The sequence below is a fragment of the Phaethon lepturus genome, unplaced genomic scaffold (genome assembly GCF_000687285.1).
Source record: "Phaethon lepturus isolate BGI_N335 unplaced genomic scaffold, ASM68728v1 scaffold28446, whole genome shotgun sequence".
Classification (NCBI taxonomy): Eukaryota; Metazoa; Chordata; class Aves; order Phaethontiformes; family Phaethontidae; genus Phaethon; species Phaethon lepturus.
The window spans coordinates 381-23,649 of record NW_010548878.1 but is presented as its reverse complement, the minus strand read 5'-3'; the positions used below and the strand labels follow the sequence as shown (position 1 = coordinate 23,649).

Genomic DNA, 23,269 nt, shown 5'->3' with positions numbered 1-23,269 from the left:
GGCGTGCTGAAATGATTGTAACCGATGAGACAAACATCTCTAGACAGGAGGCAGAGGCTTGAGCAAGGGCTCTAGCTTAGGTGTGCTTGACCACTAGTCAAAGGTTGCCCTCACAAGATAATTGTTTTTTAGTCTGTGACTGGATACCTGCTTGGAATAACACTGACATCTACCTTAAGCGTGGGCAGTCCTTTGTATGGACATAGGCAATTAAATACTGGAAAATAAAAGGCTGATGTTGATTTTGCAGCACAATTACACCAAACTAGAATTCTAGCAGAAAAGGCTTACAGAATTTGACTAGCTCTTCTGAACTAGGACACATTATTTTTCAAGAGCAAGGTGCATACCTTCCCTAGCATGAAGGCACAAAGATCAGTCTTACACTAACACAAATTTATTTTTTTTCTCTTTGCTCCTAGGCCTCATGGAAAGGGCAGATTCCAGGAAAGTAGAGGGAGTGAAGATCGGTGCCTTGTGTTCAGGGCAATGAGTGCCACACAAATGCTTCTATTAGAAGAGTATAGGAACATGGAAGTCTAATCTATGCTGTTGCATTTCTGATCTTGCCAGGAGAATATAATAATGTAAGGCATCCTTGAACCAGGTCACTGTTGCTGTGTCTTGTGACTTCTTTCCAGATTCAGCTTAGGAAGATTTCCGTCTAAGAGAGGCTGAACTGCAAGGACTTGCCCCTTCTCCTGGATTTGGTCTCGCAGGTATTGAATTTCTAGCTGCTGCATTTCTATGATTTTCTCATTTTCCTTCTCTGCATTCAACCTCAGGACAGCTGGGCTGGACACCAGTTCACTGGAGGGAGCTAGAAGATAAAATCAGAGAGGGCAGAGCAGAGTAACAAAGGTGCAGCTTGCAGAGTTCCTTGGCATGAACAAGGAAAGGCATCTTTCAGGGCTGAAGGAGTAGGGCTAAATAGTAAGATTCTGCAGTATCTAGCAGCTTCTACAGCTAACATTACAATATAACAAGTACCACCAGGCAGACAAGCTGGAACATACGGAGAGAGTAACAGAATCATTCACCAGGGACAAAAAAGGGCTTCTGGAATGAGTACTGACAATACAGAAAACATAAAAGATGCACTATTCACCCGTGTCTTGAATTGCTTGCTCTTTCATGGTTAATCTTAGTGTTGACTGGAGATCATGTACCTGGGTGTGGGCCACCCTAAGTTCTTGCCGCAAGTCATTAATTTCCTTCATCAGACCCACATTTTCCTGCAAAAACATTATGCCCGATGAGGAAAAGCACAAGTACTACCTGGCTCAGCAATATGTATCTTCATATCCTTGGAAAGGACACTGGACAGTATAGGATCGGTATCACAAGCGGAAGATACAAGGCAATCAGTACAGTACTCAACATTTCAGATAAGGCCACAGTAGATTTGACACAAAACATTACAGTATTCAAACCATATTAGCTCAATAAGTTAATATTTCTTTTGCTTTTCTGACTGAAGCTGCACTCCAAGGTGTCATTTTCCATCCCAATTCCACAGAGAAGCTCAGGCCCCTTCCTGGATTGATCCAATTAATTCAGAATTAATGTGAAGAATTCACATTTCTCCCTGCAGCATGTATTATTTTGCTTTTCATTTGCCACCATGGGTCTGTTCACTTAAATTATCTGTATCTCCTTGCCGTTCTTCAAAGTCCTCTTCATTAGTTCTGACAGACATCGCTTTCCAACACACCTTCCGAATTATGAAGAAATACATAAAGCATATAGAGACTTCAGATACCTACTGCTAACATGCTGTTATGAGGAAAAGTTGGCCATGTATTCATCTTTTGTTCTTTTTTCAGTCAGTTTTCAACCCATACAAGTTCGATCCTCTAATTTCTTTAATAGCCTACCACAAAGCATCTTGCTGAAGGAGTTGTGAAAGTACAAGTGAATGTACTTTACTCATTGCTTTGGCAGATTCAAAAACTTCAGCAAAAACAGTATGGGCTAATACTAGTGAAGGATGATAAAACTGTTGCTCATGATACAGAAACAGGAGCACCATTAACTAAATATTTCTTTTCTGAATTCAAGAGAAGTAGAATTGTTTGTTTGCCTCTTACAAAGACAGTGAAATACCTTATCACATCAACAGCTAGTGCACATGTTAAACAGCTGCCATCTACTTGAACCAAGAATAGCAATGATTTCCGCTACCTGTGGTGGTTTTTTTAGAACTTTTGGAACACAGCACCATTCCAACCCCTGGCACTTCATCATAAGTTGCAGTATTTTAAAAAGATAAATGGCCAAAAGGCATGCTTTGGGTACCTCACATAATACCAGTCTCGAGCTATAGGAAACCCACTAAAACAAAAGGAGATAAGAACAAGGATTAATGACATTTTCCCATGAAAAAGGTGTCTTCAAACCTTGATTTTTTTTTAAAGATAGTTTTGGTTGATAGAGATAATGATGTTGCCATAAGAGATTTATGTAAGGCATATGATTCAGTTCCTTACAGTATGCTTATAAAGTATTGGCAGCACACACCTGAAAACTGGTTAGTAACAACCAGTAACGCTTACTGCAATTGTCTGTATATAGATGCACTCAAGGAGTTCAGGCTGGCAGCAGTGACTCAAGGTGCATGTACGTGGCAAGATTCGCAGTACTTCACACTAAGACAAGTATACCAACTGTATTTCAGTTTCCCCTCAGCTGAAAGTCACTGACTGGAGGAAGATTGTGAGAAGTGTTAAGGTCTGAACTTGCTGGGCAAGAATAGTTGTTCTTACAGTGGTTGTGTTGGACTCTAAACACAGCATGAGTTTGTGAGCTTAGGCAGCCTGCTCTGAAACCATAGTCTTTTTGTTGACTCTGACTTGTTTAGTTCAAGGCTTCAAACACAGATGAAATCTGACCCCTATGCATTTATCCCAGAGCTTGATCCTGAAAGGATCGCATGAAGAGGCTAACTTCCAAGAATCAGTCAAGGAAATTTTCTTTTGACTGTCTTTCAGGGTTAGGTCATGGCATTTCTGTTTAGGTGTACTTTAGTCATGAACACCTTTGTAAGCTCACAGAATGCTGCTATCAAATGAAGATCTTGCTTTTGGTCTGTTAGACAGTATAATATATAGTATGTATTGTATAATACATACTCATGTATTGTATGAGGCAATCTGGGCTACGTAGAAATGTCTTGTTTGCTTTGCTGGGTGCTAAAAGGCTGCTGGTTGACACTGATAGTATTTTTTTAATTCAATCTTTGTATTCTGACACCAAGCTTGCACTGCAATGCAATGATCATGCAATGCGTTAAAATAAATGTTCGTAGTAAAACTCATTATCATGGGATGTTGTGGCAAAGTGCCAATTATTTCAGAAAAGGTGGATGATGCCATCAGGTACAACTACATATGATGCCTGGATGTAATCTACAGCCTAGGAAGTCTGTGCTGACTGTCAGAGACAGGTAGGACATATTACAGAAAAGATCATCCCATACATGCTTCAGTTCAAGCAGCGTTACTTCAAGATTATTCAATGTGTCTGTTCTTATGTATCCAAGTGACCAAAGAAGCCATTACAAATACAAAAGGCTGGAGGAAAAACTAACAGTCTAACAACAGGCAACTTGCCAATTGGTAAGAAAATTAAAATTATCTTGACAGTTCTAATCAACTGTTGCAGCAGTCACTAGTGGAACATACCTATGAACTGTCAAAGAGGAATGCACAGCTCTGAAAATGTAAGCATAACTGAGGAATAATAGAAACACAGAGCTAGAAGGCTGCCAAGATGTCATTTACTTTTTCAAAGCAAGCCCTGACAGAAGTTTGTCTAAACTAGTCTTAAAAGCCCCCTGTGAAGGACTGGAAGACCATGATAATTCCTCATGGCTGTAAAGTCTCATTAATCTATTAGACTTCAGAGAACTGCTTTTTCTTTGAAGAAACCAGGCTGGTTAGAATCTTTGATATCTTCATCTTCCAGATGTTTTATTAATTCGGTTTTAATCATCACTTCATATTAGGCTTACTGATCCAAGATATCAAGTATTATCATTATGAGCACCATCTGTCACCCGATTCCAGCAAGGAAATTCTTCAGGTTGTTCTCTGAAGCCATGTCCTTTTGTGTCAAAAGGAAATATCTAACACATAGAAGGAGTAAAAAAATTAAAACAGGGCCAGGGAAGAAGATTGCTGCTGCCTGGGCTTGAAGAAGCACTATGAATAAATAGCAAAGAACAGATGCTTTAGGAGGGGACTGAGGTCTAACGATCCTGAGGAAGCATAATAAAGTAACAATGAAGAAAGGGCTAGTGAGGGGAAAAGGAAATGCTGACTGAGCAGGAGGAGATGATAGTAAGAAGAGACTGTAAAAGAGCTGTCCTCCGAGGATGTTTGGTGTGGGGTTTTAGATCCTCACTCCAAATGAAAACAAATCAGATCTTTGGTCCCAGCAGTCACAAGTTTACCTTGCCTTGGAAGGAATAAGGATTCTGAGCAAGAGATCTTGGTACAAATAGGCATATTCATCATGTGTTTCTGAACTGCCTCGGAAAAACCTGGATGTGAAAAGCAGAAAGTTCTTCTGAATTCAGACCAGTAGGCATGGGACTATGTGGCCAAAGTAATTGTTTTTCTTTTTCTTTTCTTCCTCCAGAATTACTTCCTAAACACCACCACACAGCAAGTACAGCTTGGTGCTCAGACAGGTGCAAATTGACTGTATTATTTCAGATAGTATTTATACTGTTTGAAATAAAAAATAAGTACATTGATTGCTTTAAAAATACCCAGGCAGCAGAGATTCCCTACCTCCTTTTACATTAGGGAGTGGGAGATAAATGAAAGTATCCACAAAACAGCAGCAATTTCTGAATTCGGAGATCTTGTACTTTTGTCCAGAAAATTATAGAACTTCAGTAGCTCAATGAATAGTATCCTTGAATGGAAGCACTTGAAAAATTTAGGAATTTCTGGCAAGGAAGCAAACCAATCTGTTTCAAGTCCTAAGAAACCATAGCAGTAAGGCTACTAAAGTGTCTTTTGTGCAGCTGCTTCCTTTTTCCCTCTCCATACCACATGGAAAATGCTTATTACCTGCACGATGTGCATGTAAGCAGCTTGGTGGATTTCCTGATCCTTCACCACCTTCTTTTTTAAAGCTGCCAAATTCCTCTCAAGATACTCTCGCTGTCTCATGTACTCCTGCTGCAAATCTGCGTCTACTGCTTCAGTCTCCACCTGAGGGGGCACAGCATGTTGCATCAGTAATTACACTACCAGAGAAATTAATCTGCAAGGAGAAGGCAAAAGCCCCGACTCACCGTGTCTGATTGCTGCACATACTTGGTGTAGAGCTCACGGATCCCATCCTTCATTTTTTTTGAATCCTGCATGAAGCCCACACAATTATGAAGATCTGTTTTAAATCGTTTGATGACAGCTTCCATATTTTGCTTCTGCAAGAATGATGTAGGTACATTCATATTTGGCTCAGAGCACTCTATCATATGCAATTTTCTAGAAAGTCTAGTAGAACTGGTGAAAGCTCTCATATACTTTACTCACACTTAACTTTTTAAAAATATATCATTAAAAAAACTGCTGGGGATGTGAGCACTGCATGTTGAACAGCAGTGATAAGTTTTAGCAGTAATATTAATCCAAGATATTTGCATTAGGTAATGTAAGTGCCAGCATCCAAAGGTCTACTCCGAAAACCAGTGGCCTATTATCATGAATGCTACGCCCCACTGTCCTTTCCCAGATGACCTACATTCTTATTTATAAACAACATGCAAACAGTTAATGAGAGAAGGCAAGGGAAAAAACACATATCAGACACATGCACAACTTGATGATTTCACATCAAGATTGCCTTCTCAGTCTCACTTGGTCTCTACCAGGCCCCTCTACCTGTTTCCTCAGTCCTGCACTGCCTGCTAAGCTCCTTCAGCTTCACCTGCAGTGCCTCTTCCACCCTCATAGATACGCTTGTTTGTCAAACACAGGGGTCTTTGTCTCCTCCATTAATAAGCCCACCCGTCATTTCATCCTACTAATGCCTACATCTCATTGTAGGTGGTAGCTTATGTGCTTCTCCTGTTTAGGCCAAGTGTCCCCAGATTTCAAGCTTGGGCAGGAAAAGGTAGTCGGTTAAGCATTTGCCTCACTGCTCTGTTAAACCCACGAGAATATGTGTTGACTGAACAAACTGACACATAAATAACTAGATTTTTAAAATATCAACTCTCTAACCTGCTTGCAGGCTTGGAAGTTTTCTGCCTTTGCCCCCACTGACCAGAGACTCTTCTGGTCCTTGGACACAGTATCCCTGAAGTACCTCTTTGTTCAGATTAATGCTTCTGCAGTGTTCTGTCTCCACAAACTTCATTACATAGGACCTGCACAGTGGTTGTACCCCATACCTTCTGCCTCTCTCTGTGCATCTCACGATCAGTTGCCTTTAGTTTCTGTTGCAGTTGTGTAATGTTCAGCTTCAACTGTGTGCTCTCTTTGTGGAATCGTTCCAGCTCCCCCTCCATCTGAAGGAAGCAGGAGAAGGAAATGAGAACTAAAAGGAGACATGAAAAAACAACACGGTAACAGGAAAACCAGAGTGAAAATACAGACTTGAGGGAGTAGAGCCCCCTTCAGTTTAAAGTACAGCATGGAAAAAGTCAATTTTGGAACAACACTGCCCTCTGTCAGAACACAGAGAAAAACAAAATAGGATATTCAACGCCCTTTTGAGTTACAGGTATTTAAATGCTGTGATGCCCCTTCATTTCTTGAGCTGAACCGGAGCTTTACTGTTCCATCTGAATAAAAATGGGTGAGATGGAAATTAACAGTCAATACTGGAAAGAGTAAGTGCAACAATAACAAGAACCTGATACTGAAAACAAATGCACTGAAAAGCTGTGGCTATATATGTAGAACGCAAGGGAAAAAAGCAATAAAGGTACTACAGCATTTACTGGCATAAGATGGTGACCAGAAAACAGAACAGGGCTTTCATCATGCTAGTCTGATGTACATACAATTGTTCATTAGTTTGCATTTTATTTGAAAGGTGTTTGTTCTGAATAAACAGACTTATGAAAACTAATAGATCACTGAGGAGTTATGTCACCATAGTCCTAAAGTGTCTGAGCTAAAGGTACATCTATGGAGAGAACACAGTAAGTTTCTATCATAAATAAGTTGCCTCAATGAATTTGCTGCAAGCTAAGTATGAATACATGGAAATTTTCCATGGTTCAGCTGATGTACAGTAATTTGTCCACACACCTAACCCCTAAACAGAGTTATGTTTGCATAAATCTGCAACTTTTCTGAGAGAAGAAGTTCACTCTCTTTTCCTCCAGATCAGTAAAGGCAATGTCTTGTAAAAAGTCTACAGGGTATGTGGAGGGCAACCATATAAGGCCAAGACTTATTTTTAAGCAAACCTGATATTACTCAGAGTCTAGAATTAAATACCGAAATAGGAGCTTAAATAACTGTGTCAATCACTGGAAGCATGTGATAGAAAATTAAATAGCAGCTATTGTGTGCAAGTATTTTTATTAGCTGTAAAGATATTGAATCAGTGCTGTGTATCCTTGAAAGAACTCGAGGAACAAACAGGGTGGAGTCTTCCATTGGACTTGCTGGGTCATCTTTGTATTCGAAGGGCTTAGTAGCAGAGGCCAGATGAGAGTGCTACTCACCTCCTGGATCTGCTCCTTCATTGTTTTGATATCATTTTCACGTGACTCTATTTGCTTCTTAAACTCCTCTATTCTGTAATCCAGTACAAACTTGAACTTTTCCAGTTCCTGATTTTTCTTTTTTAGGTCACATATATGCTTCTCCTGGGAGAAGTAGGTACAGAAACCTGAATCAGAAACAGCACTTTCAAACAGATCCCTAAGACAAATATGGTTGTGGTAAAACCGGCAGTCACAGATCTAGTGGAAGACTGGACTTCATTTGCACATCTACACAGATTGGGTGGGAAGGGAGGGGGCAAATAATGCAGAGAGCCATCTGCAGATCTCAGAACAGGGGATGAGAAACTCAACATCCTGAACTTCAGCTCCCCAAGAAAAGCTTAGAAAGTCAGGAAAAAACTAAAATACCAAACTAAAGATCGCAAATTCTTTAAGTTAAAACGGAGTTTACAGTCATGTGATATTATCAGAACACAATACTACTAAAATAAATATCTGTATTAAATTAAGGGAGGGTGACCAATCTCAGCCAATTGTCCAGTTTCTCACCTTGTCTTGGATAGTGTCAGCTCTTTCTTGAATCTCTGTCTTCAGTGCCAAGATGTCCTTCTCCAGTGACTTAATGATGCCTTGCAGCTTCTGCTGTTCCAGTCTCATTTCCCCAATGTCCCTGTTGCGCTCCTTGAGCTCTTTCTGTAGGCTGTTCAACTAGAGAGGCAAAGTAGTAAGAACTTAGCAGTCTCCAGATGCTGTGCACATCTTAGCCATCCTACTCTGTAAGATACCTTGTAGACTGTGTGGGATAAAGGATGTCGAATTAAGATATGATGAAGGAGCATTACATCACTTAAATACCTGTAACTCAAAAGGGGGTTGAATAGCCATTTTTGCATTTTCTGTATATGCTGACAGAACACTTACTGTACTACAAGGAAACAAGGAATGTGCATCCAAAAGCAAGAAGGGTATAGATATTATATCCAAGCATGAGCTTCAGGTAACACTCAAGCCATGGAAAATTATTTTAAGGTGATCACCTGTCACACATCTCTAAAATGACAAAAGTAGACTGGAAGGGTGCCTAGTTCATAGGTCTTGGGTACCCTCAAAATTTCCCCCTCAGTACTAAGATCTGTGAATTCAAGAAGGTCAGAACCAAGGAATGGCACTGGTCAAACTGTAAGGACCCATGAAGAAATTCCTGATGTCTAGAAGACATTGGAACTGAAGACAGTACCATGATAACAGGAAGTATAAAGCAAGACAAATCCTCTGTCTCCAGATAGATAACTGAAGAAACTGAAAAGATGTCCCTCTAACATCCTTTGGCAAATGTAATACCCACCCAGTAAAAGAGCTAAAAGGTTTTATGCCTCCTTAAACACAGAATCATAGAATCACAGAATCATAGAATAGTTTGGGTTGGGAGGGACCTTTAGAGATCATTTAGTCCAACCCCCCTGCAATGAGCAGGGACACCTTCGACTAGGTAAGGTTTCTCAGAGCCCAGTCCAGCCTGACCTTGAATGGTCTCAGGGATGGGGCATCTACCACCTCTCTGGGCAATCCATGCCAGTGTTTCACCACCCTCACTGTGAAAAAGTTCCTCCTTATATCTAGTCTAAATCTACCCTCTTTTATTTTAAAACGTTACCCCTTGTGCTATCGCAACAGAACCTGCTAAAAAGTCTGTCCCCATCTTTCTTCTAAGCCCGCTTTAAGTACTGAAGGGCTGCAATAAGGTCTCCTAATAAAAATCCTAGGACTAAAACCAATAAAAAATGATGATGCATACAAAACACAAAGTGCTTGTTGTGTCAAATGAACCAGTAGAAGTATTTTTCTAACAAAGCAGAGCTTTAGATCTTGGAAAAATGAAAAGCTTCATTTGTTACCCATCATAGGATGAACAATATTACTATTTATGATTTAAAACTATGTAAGATAAAATAAAGTGTACTAATAAAAACACACTTCCTCTATCATCTATCTCTAATCATATCAGCAATACAATCAACTCACAGATTCTTTTTCTGCCCAAATATTCTAAAACATTCAAATTGGTATAAGAAGGCGCTACTGTTCTCATATGAAATGCCAAATATTTACAGACTAAATTAACAAGACTAAACTGACATGCCACTAATCACATTTAGTCCTCAGCTATAGGTCACCACATGCAGGTCTGATCCTATCACAGAATAAAAGATACCCTTTTATTCATGACTCCTATTTCTCCTTTCAGTTGGAGGTTTGATTCCTTTTCTTCCAAGAGCCGTCTCTCATACTTAATTTTGATTTCCAGGATTTCTTGGTCTTCATCTTCTTCAATTTGTTTCTTAATTTCTTCATGTGCTTGAAGCTGTTGCCTCATATCCTCCTCTGCCTGCCATTAAGCAAAGCAAACATTAGTGAAGACAACAGTAAGAGACCAATAAAGAAGAGGAGAACTCTTTATTTGTAACTGTGTTTCTCCTGGGAGGATCTATATTTAATGGACTCTTCAAATGCAGCAATATCATTTAAGATAACTTAACTTCTTAGGGGATTAAAGTAACTTTAAAAAACTGTTAGACAAACATAAAAAAAATTCTTCTTAAAAAAATTGCTTCTTAAGGCTTGGATGCGACAAGTTAGGAACCTGGCCCAAATACTAGTATCAGCAAACTTGTTCTGGCAGCAGCAAACACAAACATGAGTAACACTTGAGAAGATCTTTTAAAATTGCTGTTTCTGATGCATTAGGACCAATAATCACTCAGGTTGGCATCACTCTCTGTATGCCTCTCTTCTCACATTCATTCCTCACATTCTTTACAAATTGGTATTGCAACACAGGGCTGCAAACAGTGATGTTGATAGAATTTATTGACTTTAGTTATATAAGCATCAGTATCTGGCTGCCCTTTGTCAAGCCAAGTCTTTGACCTCAATATGCAGTAGTTTTGAAGTACTCAGGGTATTTCTCATTTCCCCCCAGATTATGCAGGCAGGAACCTCAGGGACTCAGGAATGGAACTGATCATTTTAGAAATGTTATCTCTTCACTAGAACAAGGTTGATTGAGTCCTTCTTTCTTCAATTACAGTAAATGTATAATCTAACCCACATTAATAAACAGGAATTCTTGGATCTAGGAGAAAGAGTGGTGAAGCTGCGAAATCCCAGGGATAGTAATCTTATTAGGTTACTCAAGGTATGAAGGCCAGAAAAGATGGTAACTCAGCTGGGTTTTCCTCATTACTATTCTAACTGTCAACATATTTCCCCAAGGTTACAGGCAGATTAGGATTTGCATGGAGGGAGCCAACCTTTCTTTTCCTAGGGAGCATTTTATCACAGTTGGAAATAAACTTAGTCAATAATTCAAACTGCAAATCAAGTTTCCTACCTCTTGCAGCAGAACAGATTTCTCATTAAGTTTTTCCTCATAGTAGTCTGTTAGCTCCTTCACAGCCCTGCTTTTGCTTTCCTCCAAATTGTGCAACTGTTTCTCATATTCCTCCTGCATCCTCTGGGATTTCACTTGCAGCTCCTGGTATTTCTCATTTTCCATTAAGATTTTCTGATTACTGTCAGATTCTGGTAACAGGAAACATATGGAATGGATAAAACTAATAGAAAAGAGAGTCATATCCTTCTACAGTCATCAATGTCTTATTCTCCACTGTCTTTTTGGCAGCTGGTTGCAGTAAGTTACACTAGAAGAACCTCATCACTTTTCATTTTAGAATCTGTGTCCGTACAAAATTTTACATCAGAAAACCATTTCTTGAGTTTCCTGCTCTTCCTTTTACTTACCACTTCACTAATAATGCCTGTTCCAAAGTTGTGATTCACCTTTCTCAGTTGTGTTTCTGAATATTTTGCTATATCCCTGCTTGCTGCATCAAGACAGAATGGTGTCCTGTTCCAGCTTGAACAAGTCTAAAACCTACACCAAAATCTCCTACTCTGCCATTACAACAAATTAATAACAGCTAATCATAGAATCATAGAATAGTTTGGGTTGGAAGGGACCTGTAAAGGTCATCTAGTTCAACGCCCCTGCAATGAGCAGGGACATCTTCAACTAGATCAGGCTGAATCCTAATTTAGGCAATTAGGAACGCCTAATTTAGGCATTCCCTTGCGATGACAACCATGACAGAGCTGTATAAGTACAACTGTTACAGAGTATGAGTAGGCAATGGACTCATTTACAGGTAGACTTGCTTTTTGGTACTAATTTGCAGTATTTCTACTTTATCTTGATTACAAATCTGGTGTCTACGTACCTCCATGTTGTATGCATTCTACATTAGCCTCCTTGCTGAACTGTGTGACTTCACTTGCACAGTGAGTGATAAGACAACTGAAGAAATTACTAATCTCAAAAATCAAACATCTAAGATACAGTGCCCATGTGTATGTTCTCATCATGGTCATTTGTGTGGTGCAGTTTAGGCAAGCATTTGGTCTGCAATACCTGTATGACATACATGCACCATTCCTTGTACTCTAGTAATCCCTCTCTGTCACACTGTTTGCTGTAAGTCTAATGCACTTCCTCCAGATTCTAGTTACAAACATTTGTTACCGTCTAACCTAGCTGTTGCACCTCCCTGGCCTGTTTATTCATCAGCTCAGACAGTTGAAACTGGTGTTGTAGCTCCTGCTTTTCTTTCTCTGCCTGTAAAATCTGGGGAAAAAAAAATAAGAAAAATAAATTTTAATTTGAAACTAGGCAAAGCAGTGTCCACATTGTTTGTCCTCTTGCCCATGGTGGGGAACACATACACAACAGAATTTATATTTGGAGTCTCTCACCAAAATTCGGATGCCATGTGTCACTAAGCCAAGTTTCCCCAAAGATTAGTTTATTACGACAAGTTACAAAACTATGGAAAGCTAAGGGAGAGTAGCAAATGGAGTTCATATAACACAGGGTACTATGTAATCTAACAAGAAAAGTTTGTGAGCTACAAAAACCTCCACTTCTTTGTGTGTGCCTACTAGAGGAGAATTTGGAGTTCCACAAATTGCTGTCCAGATATTAAATTTCAAGCTGCTTCCTGTCTCAGTTGAAGCAACCTTGAGGTCCTAAAACACTGACATTTGCATAGAATGACACAAACCTAAGCAAAAGTGAGGTATGAGTGCCATTTGCATGGAATGTCTGACTACCACTATGAATGACTTAATCTTCTAAAAAAGCACAAAGAACTGGAACAGGAAAATGGGTGAGAAATTTCCCAGAAAAGGTGGGAATCGTACCATGGGTACAATTTTTTCACTTTCTTCTCATAACTGTATGGGTCTTGCATAAGCAGAAATACTCCATTTGCCTGCTGGATACAGCAACTGGAAAGGTAAGCCCCAAGCCTGTCCAAATCTGTCGTTCAGTTTAATGTTAACACATACTGATACTCAGACAAGAAGTACCACTTGCCTGCCTAGAAGACTTTTATTCACCTTCAAAGGCATTTGCTTGCAAGCCTATAATCAACAAGCCTAAAGAAGTTTCAGTGTAGCTGAGATTATTATAACTCTATAGCCAAGCATAATGCTATGAAAAGACCTGAAGAACTACAGAAGAAAACCAGCACAGGTAAAACACAAGTAGAGTAACCTATAAGAAGTGAAATGGCTTCTTGTGAAAGGTCAAGCCATACAAAAATGAGGAAAAATAGAAAGGTTAAAACTTAGGTTACTTAAAAGCAAAAACCACAATGAGAAAAGCCAAAGAGCCTGAGGAACTACTTGAAGAAAAAAATAAAATTAATAATTAAACTTCCTCAAAAAAAATCAAAATCAGAAACCTGCCAGAACATTTGTAGGGCCAAAAGACAGGAAAGGTATAAAAGGAGCACTTGAAAATGGCAAGACCATAAAATAATAAAACTAGTAAGTAACTTGGCAAGCTTTCATACTGGAATCCTTCTTTATGTGGAGTCAAACTGAAATACTGCTTGAAGGGACTACATACAACTCAACAAAATAAGCAGTAACAAATCACCAGGACAGGATAATATTAATCCAAAAGCTTGAAAAGAACATGAGGTTGACAGAATTGAATCATGAGATATGTAATCTCTCAGTTCAAGCCATCTTACTGCCAGAGAAATTGCTATTGGATCACTTGTCTTCTAAGTCTAAAAAGGGTCCAGAAATATAGCAAATTACAGGTCAGAAATATGGACAGATGGACAGAGTAGAATTAACGGACACAGATAAATAAGACACTGGGAAGAATTATCGTGGCTTTTGCTTTTCAGGGAAGTCCTGCTTCATGACCACAGAGAAATCAATAAACACATGAACAGAGGAAATCCAGGGAATATATTTTACTTCTATTTTCAAAAAGCATACAAGACACCTCAGCAGACATTCTTAAAAAAGCTAAGCAGCCAGGGCATAAAGAAGGCAGCATTAAAAAGAATAATTATTGGATCTTGCAGCAGCTGCAACCTTATATGTGACAGAGCTTTTAAGGCATGGTCCCATTTCTACTCAAGGGTGATATAGCTTACTGATCTCAGGCAGCATTTATTACTGGAACTGTTTTTATGTGAAGATACTTATAGGTTACCTAGAAGAACTCGTGCATCCCCTTGTACTTACAAGATACTTGACTCAACGGTAGCTTCATGTTTTACAAATATCAAGAACATCTTTACTGGAAAGCAACGCTTCATTTTTCAGATGCTTTATGGCATTCATACATATATAGTGCAAGCTTGAATTCAACTCTTCAGTGAAAGATTTCTTGGTATTTGGTTCTGCAATATGAATCATACCTGGTGTTTGGTTTTAAGGGAGCCTATTTCCTGAGTGAAATTCTCTTCTAATTCCTTTATTTTTTCATCACAGTACATGTCCTTGAGACGTAGCTGGTAATCATTTTCTGTCTGTAGCTCTTTCACATGAATCTGCAGGTCTAGCATTGCCTGACTCTGTTAGGACATGGATGAGAAGATAGTTTTAACAGAGAGGTTTTCCATTAGCACCAGCTTGTTAAGGATGTTTTATTTATATGCACATAATTATGAAAGACAGCCTTTGCAGACAATTTTCAGACAGACCAAGAAGTTGTTCCAGAAGTAAGGTTCCTTTGTTATCTTACAAGATGGTTTATAGAAATGCAGCTTCTGACTTCTCTACTTCATTAAAACTGCTTTCAAAATATTGGGGAAAGTATTAGAGAAAAAGTCTAAACTTTTCTCTGCACTTACTGTTCATATAATGCAGTTTGCATATTAACAAGCAGCTGCAGCTACTTGCTATAACCTCTTTTTATGAGGAAAGCCAAGCAAGCCCTCTTAAACAGAAGGCCATGTAGGAATAGCTAGTCACAAACATCATGCAAATGTAATTCATAAGCTGTACGCTAGGAATCCTATGGTTCATGTTCACAAGTTGCTCCTCCTACCTTTTCTTCTATATCTGATCTCATGATCAGCACTTCCTCAGCATATTCAACTTCCTTTTCCCATTTCAGTATCCCACCTCCTTTATCATACACTTTCCAGATAAATATAGAGCCATCCTCTGAGGCAGTCAGCAGAAATAGGTCATCATTTGTTACAGACATCTTAGAAGGAAGAGACAACAAAATAATAGTAGAGACAAGGAAGAATGGAGACACAGTCTAATTTTATTCCAAGTTTTTTTCCCCACCCATATACTCCCTGTCATTTCTACCACAAGACAGTCAACAGTGGAAATAGTAACATAGCCCCACTACCAACACTTTGACTATGTCCTCTACTCCTGCTCCACTCTGGTCCAGACAACAGGGGAAGGGAAAGAAAAGAAGAACATGTGAAGACACTGGATCTGCTTCTGCTCTCAAAGGTGTAAGAAGATTTTTAAAAACGTGGAACAGAAAAGACCTTCTAGACAGTTATAGCATAGACAGGCAATTTATATGACAATTACAAAAGTCTCTAGCTTTTTTTCTTTGAGAAGTTGTTTGAGGAACAGATGGCTAAATATTTTTTTTTTAGAATCTGCAAATAAGCCCACCAAGAAGTATCTAGTAACAACTGCTGTCACCTCCTCCAGACCTCCTGTGACTGCATGGCCTAGCATAGAGTATGTGGGAGCTGACACAGCTTAGGAGTGAGGTAAAAGTAGAGTTCCAATAACTGACGTTCATAGCCTAATGCTGGACTGTGCAGCTCTAAGTCAAGGTGCTGTATTTGACAGTGATACCTAAAATGCCAAAATTATGAACAGTTTTAACAAGACAGGGTGTGTGGCTTCCTGGAGAAAGTGCACTGAAATTTTCCATGGTTGCAGGCTCCACTCACCATATCCCCACCTTTCAGATGCTGTTCATTAGCCTTTTAGAAATACACTCTGGTTAGCAGACCAGCACTGCAATCTCTTCTGCTCTTTACCCTGGCAGCAAGTTGCTTAATGTATTTATCTCATTCCTCCTTCCATTCTCACAAGAGGTTTTCAAGCCTGCATAACTTTATCTCCCTCTTTCCAGAAAGAGCTATATTAAAGTTCTCTAACAGGGATATGCTACGTTACATATCCTGGTGCAAGCCACTTTTTAGCCAACAACAGCTTATCCAGTTACATCTATTTCCAGAAACAGGACTTCTATGAACGCTGTAATATTCATTCTCCATGTGCAATTGTGAAGGAGAATCAGCACTAAAGGAGATGTATGCAGCTCGTATCGCAGGGAAAAGAAAGTACTCTCTTACCTTTGTAACAGCACCTGCATGGGCCTGATACTCGTTGAAATCCTTCTTTAAAGGTAATGGGTATTTCATAGCTCGAATTGTCCCCAGAGATGTACCAACAAATACCATGTGTCCCGAATGAGAAATGGCTACTGCAGTATAAATAACACCAAAAGCAGGCACTTCATGCTGGATCTAAAAAAAAAACACCCCAAAAACACCCCCACAAAACCCTCACATTACATTAAGTTCCCCAAAACTATTTGATTACTTATTGCATGAGCACTTTATGTCATATCTCATTAAAAGAATCTACATGCCTATAGGAGTAAAGTCATGAATAATAATTAGTATTAAGCTGTATAGATATGCACTCTTAAAATTTCAAGCCAAGTTCCACAAGTTGATGATTTCTGTAAGATGTAATGGTTATCACATACAATTTACTACTTTTCTGGACAAAAAAAAAAAACAAACCCTCACACAGCCTACAATATGTACTTGTATTTCAGCAAAACAGTTGATACAATATTGCCAAGTTAGTTTGTTAGCTGGATTAGAAGATTTCTAGGTAAATCCAAGTTAAGTTATAAAAATACAAAACTACAACAAAATCTCAGGTAAAGGACATAAGAACACAAGAAAAGTGTCAGTAAATATTGCAGCTATCAAAACCAGACGGATTCCTGCTTACCAAACTGATGATAAGGAAATCAAAGCACTAGTACCCTCCCCACAGAACCAAGCAAAATTCCAGAGTGCTTGTTAGCTCACCGAAGACTCTGAAATTTCTTTGAGAGTTTGGTCAGATCCAACAGCAAAGATGACTTTGGCATCAGAAGACAGGGCAATGCTGCTGTAGATGCAGGACTTGAGCACACACTCTGACTCTCTTTTACTTGTCAACAAGTTCCACTCATACACAGCACCATGTGTGTCACAGGAGACAAGTTTAGCATCATCTGCGCTCCATTTAACTGCATGTATCTGGCAAAAGCAAAACACAACAAAGAGCCCAAGGTGTAAGTTATAGACATACAGTATGGAGTCATTTTACTGGTATATCCATAACAACTTTGGAATCATACTTCTAAGTCTTACTGAAAGACCCCTAGATGTTTCTCAACTAATTCCATTTTAGCATTTAAAAAAGTCAGTAAGAACTACTTTATAAACACACTGTCAGGAAAAAGTTCATTTTAATAGAGTAGTATATTTTATTTTTAAAATTTATGACTGGGATATTTTTCCTGGTTCAGCTACCTGCCAATCATTCACTTTCAGTTTAAGGACAGACTCTTTAGATGTATCTAGTGTGTGCATACATGGACTTCTGACCAAAGAAAACTGACTTTTGTATTTCTATTTTTAATTTTTAGGCCCATTTCTAATCCAAAATTGTACTTTACCTTTTCAAAATGCATTTTACCAACTAGTTCATACTTTAATGAGTTGTATTTTATAGGAGTTGTTTACTAACCTTCCCACTATGTCCTTTCAAGTTGTTAATATTTTCAAAGGTGATGCTGGAATAAATTTGAATCACATTTCCATTAACTACAGCAAAAAGATGGCCTCTGTTACTGAATGAGCACTACAAAAAGAACATAATCACCCGTTACTGTAGATGCAGTGGATAAAAAATTCTATAAAACTCTATAACATAATTAGGCTCTTACTGTTTTCTTAATTGGTGCTTTCCCCTGTAAAATTCAGTCTTTGAGTATATCTGAGTAAACTACCCCTCCGACTGCTTCCCAGGTCCACACTTATGCATCAGCCTCCAGGCTTATTTTCCAATAGTCAGAATCCTTTTCTCTATGCTTTGATATTCTAAATCCTACTAGGATCTACTGGAGAGGTTTCTACCTTCTGTCATGTTCTTCACCACTCTGCTCCCTATAACTCCACAATTTTATTTTTGCATCACTCCTTACCTCTCTACACTTTCTCACAGCAAACTCCTTGAAAACATGCATGTCCTCATACAGTAGACTTATAAATCGTAGGTTGTCAGAAAACCCAACCAAACAGAAAAGGCCAGTGGGATGAAGTGATACTGTGTATGCTTCCTCCCGATATTCTTTATACAGCTCCAAAGTGCTGAAAGAGAAAACCATTGTGCAGTGTGGAATAGTACAAACTCCCTGCGCAGACCTGACAGGGCAATATGTGGCCCGGCAGGGAGACACCTGCAGCTACAGTCTGCCTCTGCCTTGTCCTTGAGGAAGTGTGTTGTCATTCAGTTAAGTAACGATCACACAGATGTTACAAGGCAAATCTGACCTTCCTGGCTCATAGAGAAGGCGTGGAAGGTGCAAGAGCAAGTCCTTGTTTACTGTAATATAATGAAGAAGGTAAATGAACCACTGATTACAAATCTACAAAAACATCTCTTCTGACGGTTGTTTTTCTCCCCCTCTCCCTCCATAAAGCCTTAAAAGCTGGAGTCATTTTGCTTAAGAACTATGTCTATGAAGCAGGCGATGGGACAACAGTATCTTAAGACAAAGCTGAACGAAACATTCCTGAAGATATTTTTTTCCAAAACACATGAGAAGTCTGACACAAAAATGGCTTAATAGAAAAGGCTTTGGATTCTTTTGACACTAATTTTAAAGGCACTGCATATCCACACTCCCCAAATCATGTCAGTAAGACCATTTACACCCCACACCACACAAGAATTTCACCAGAACAACACTCTCATTCATGTGAGATTGCTGCTGTTGCCTGCTAAATACAATACACAAAAAAGCAAGAGGTAATAAACACAAACAACTCTTTACTTTGTCTTGTAATTCCAGATGCGGACAGATCTATCCAGGGAACAAGTAGCAAGAATGGGTTTCCAAATACAGATGTCCAGACCAGTGATGGAAGCAGAATGCAATGGGAAATTCAGATATGTAAAATAAGCTGCCTTCTCCTGAGAAGCAATGAAAATTGTGATTAAAAAAAATCACAAATATTTAACTGCAGGCAGTAAGGTAAGAAATCTATCATAGCTCTTTGCATACAGTAATCAAACAGATTTAAGGAATCCTTTCACTTCACCCTTTCACTGCACTGGTCTGAACATAACAGTGTTAAAAACATAACAATGTTAGAATCAGTTTTAACTTTATAATTAATAATCAAGAAAAGTGATGCAGAGAAGATGTAGGCTCCACAGTTCTCATACACGAGTTAGAGCAGAAGATAATTGTAGGTGTCCAGAGGAATGCAAGTTAGATAAATAAACCTGGACCTGCAAGAATTCAGTTAAGACCTTCTGGTCAGACTGATACTTAAAAATAATCAAGTGCTGAGCGATAAGCAACTTAACCACGATATTGATGCTCGAAGCGAAGCACCAATAAAATTTTAGGCTGCATGCAGAAAAAGGACCCGTAACTACAAAACACCTTCCTGTAAAGATCTTTCTGTACATAGGTTAGTTATTTAACTCCATGCAAGTCTATTTTATGATAATACATTTACTACATGTCTTTGTATTATTTAATCCCTTCAGAGTAGGGAATGTTTTTCATTATGTTTCTCCTTCACAAAGAGGTTTCACTGCTAACTAGGACTTCAGCAACTAATTTTAGAGTAACAAGAGATTCCCATGGCTATTCAAGCTTTATCATTGCATTAAGGTTTCTGTGTATTACAGTGGAGCATAAACTACTATGGTTATGTTAAAAATCTCTCAGTTAAAGCCTTACTTAAGTGATTCAACAGTGACATGCACCCTTAAACAGTTTTAACAGTGTCCTTTATCATTCTGACGAATAACATCAGGTATTCATACAGAGGGATGCTTGAGCAAGGAGGTACTGAAATACAGCTCTCAGAGAAGCATGCAGAGCACTTCATATCATGACCTTTAAGGGTTCAGATGCTATTTGATGGATTTTATGAGAAGGCATAATAAAAAGCAACACTGAATAGCCTGTGCCATTACAATACACCCCTTACTGGACATGATAGCTGTGAAATGAGATAAGATTGCACTCACCCTCATAAGATTGGTGGATAGCATAGTAAACATGTAAAGCTGATTTTTATTTGTGTTAACGACCATCGTTTCCTCTGAGGGGCTGAAGCATATACATATAATGTCCTGTCTGCTTGACTGTTTTGGCTCACTGCTGAACAGGTCCTTGGGAAGCTGTACAAGAAATGCATCCCATGGGATATTCCAGGTCTCCATGTTTTAGTTGTAGACATGCACACACACACACAAACTTTTGCTGTAATGCTACTCTAATAAGCACATACATAGTATCAGTAAAGCAGCTTAGATATTTAATAGTACATAACTACTGCAAGGCAGGGAATAGAGGACAAAATAACCTAACTATCTATAGCTTTATAGCTGAAAAAAAGTATCACAGGATATTTCAGCAGTAATCTTAAGTACTGTGTTAAACAAAAATGAAAATGGTAGAAGAAAATCATAGAGAAAAAAAATGTAGCAAGTGTCAGCATAAAAACCGCCTGAAAATTGTGATCTCAGAATAACAGTTCTTTGCAGTGTATCATTCAGGTTGATAACAGTCTTATTACAGGGGTTCATGCCTAGTAATCTAACCTTTTAGGCCCAAAGTATGAAGGCTTGACCAGGTCATCAGTTAAACGTTCTTATCCAGAGGTTGCAGTAAGTCAATGCATACAGCTCGCTATAGAAGAGTTAGAAATCTTACTAGATTACTTAAGAATAAGAGTGCACAAATCTCATGACAGGTGTAACAAATATCTGAGGGGAGAAAAACTTTGCCTTGGAAAAAAACAAATAGCTTAGTTCTTGAAAACTGAGGTAGACTACTTCTTAGCTCCAAAAGTCTCCATAAATAAGAGGAGGTTTCTTGAAGATTTCCTGAAGCTTAGCAGCCTCAAAGCACATTTTACATGTGGGAACATGCAGAGCTACCTTGCAAAAGGACATCTGTCACTGATTTTCAGTGTGACCTCTGACAACTCCCTTCCTTTCGACACCACCAGGACAGTTGGCTAATGCTTACAATGTAATTTAGAGATGTGCTAAAAATTACTATTAATAACTGAATTGGAAGCACCCCCACCCCTGTAAACAGGCCTCTGCTGCATAATTGCTTGGAAAAGCTTTTTTCTTCCTACCCAGATTTCTTGACTCTCCTTGTAGACTTCCTTTTTCTTGGTCTTCTCAAACAGAAGAACAACTCCTGGGCTAGATGAGCATGCAAAGCCTTTGGAGTAAGCTGCGACTGCAGATATTGGAGGCAAAGCAGCCTGTTGTGAACCATTATCTTTGGAGGTCAGTCCACAAGAGACAACTGAACTGCAAGCAGGAAATGCATAATGACTTAAGAATAAAGAAGGACAAAACAAAAAAATGCTTCTCAGCAGCAATCAAAATATTATTAACCATTCATGAACTGGACAAGAAGGAAATAAGTGAATGGCCTGCAACTAATCTGCATGCACAAGCAGGAAACTATTAGTAATAGTATTTAACAGATTTACCTCTCATATTCTTTTGTTTTTGCACCTTCTTCTAGTTCCCCAGGTGGTTTTTTGTACTCTACACTTGTCTCCCAGTGCAGCTCTCCAGTTTCAAACAAGGTAAGTTTGCCTGTGTCAGTGCCACATATAACTTCCTCCTTGGACAGCCAGGCATGGCACAAGTAGTTTCGTGGTTCTCCCTTTTGTAAATTCACTTGCTTCAAAGTTCCTTCACTGTACTTAAAAAGTTTAAAAAAGCCATTTCCAGTGATACAAACCTGTGCATTGTCTTGAGGATTAAAGCTCACCTATGGAACAAAAGAGAGAGAAATTATTTTATAACAATAATAATAATTAACAATAATAATTACAAAACAACTATGTTCACAAATAAGCAAATACTATACCTGTTTTGAAGAATTTCAATACCAGATACAGGAAAACAAATATGGGAAGAAGGTTCATAGAAACACACAGAAATACAGAAGAGTCTAAGAAATAGCCATAACTACATATTGCAGTTTTCCCCTGCAATATATATTGCGTGTATCAATTTTACATGATGCTACAAATACATTAACTCTATTAAGCTAAGACACTACCTGAATGACAATGCAATACTGAAGAGAAAATTCTCTCTGCCCTTCAGGACTGAATGACAAAAGTGAGGCCAAAATATATCTATACTGTTGATTAGCAAATTTTTCTGGTAGTAAGCTTCCTGAAAAGTGGGACCACTCATTCTCAAAGGCCAGGAATAAATTCTGTATTTCTGTATTTCAGTGAAGTGTTGCCCATTATGCATATTAATTCACATAATTAGGTGTTTACTGGTGAAAACAGTGGAATAGCCATCTCAATACATAACATGAAGGATAGCAGGGGTAGTTAGACCCCATTTTTCATGCTTAATGGAACTTTAGACAGCAGTTGTCTTTTACAGTCACCCTCCTCACTTTACAAATTGAGCTCATGAAGTCAGTATTTCACCCAAACTCTGCCTGTAGCTGTACCCCAGAAAAAATGGCAGCTAGAGTCCAATCAACCCATGTACTGAAAGCCTCTTACCTCCCTGCAAGAAAGATACTAAAAAAGTGCACCCAAAGCAAGGTGCAGGAATTGTTTGAGTGCCATCAGCCAGCTGCTAGCCACTCTTCCTGGGCTATTCCCCTGATCTGCACACAGAACAGACTGCAGGAAGCAAAAGGTGCGTGAGCATGCTGAGAGCTTCCAAGATGCGTGTTACACCTACTGAGCAAAGCCAATATAGTTAATGAGTCTTTCTGCAGGGACATATTGCACACTCGCTGGCCAGTTGTATTGGCCCCATACCATAGATCTCATGTGATACAAGAAATATGGACATGAGGATGTCCATTATGGGTCAAAGCAAAAATTTATTTAGCCCACTGTCCTA

At 38.9% G+C, this 23,269-nt stretch overlaps 1 protein-coding gene across 1 annotated transcript; it reads right to left on the bottom strand.

Annotated features, from left to right (window-relative positions):
• Positions 1–608: 608 nt before the first annotated feature.
• Positions 609–22,160, bottom strand: CFAP57 (cilia and flagella associated protein 57; the record flags this gene model as incomplete). The annotated part of the gene is made up of 20 exons (XM_010290115.1): positions 609–820; positions 1,109–1,235; positions 5,082–5,225; positions 5,309–5,443; positions 6,413–6,529; positions 7,700–7,843; positions 8,252–8,410; positions 9,915–10,088; positions 11,094–11,284; positions 12,290–12,383; positions 14,482–14,637; positions 15,114–15,275; positions 16,405–16,578; positions 17,158–17,370; positions 17,864–17,977; positions 18,321–18,486; positions 19,173–19,312; positions 20,387–20,539; positions 21,508–21,688; positions 21,874–22,160. Coding segments are annotated over 20 exons (3,243 nt in total), but the record flags the coding sequence as incomplete, so codon positions are not given.
• Positions 22,161–23,269: the final 1,109 nt, after the last annotated feature.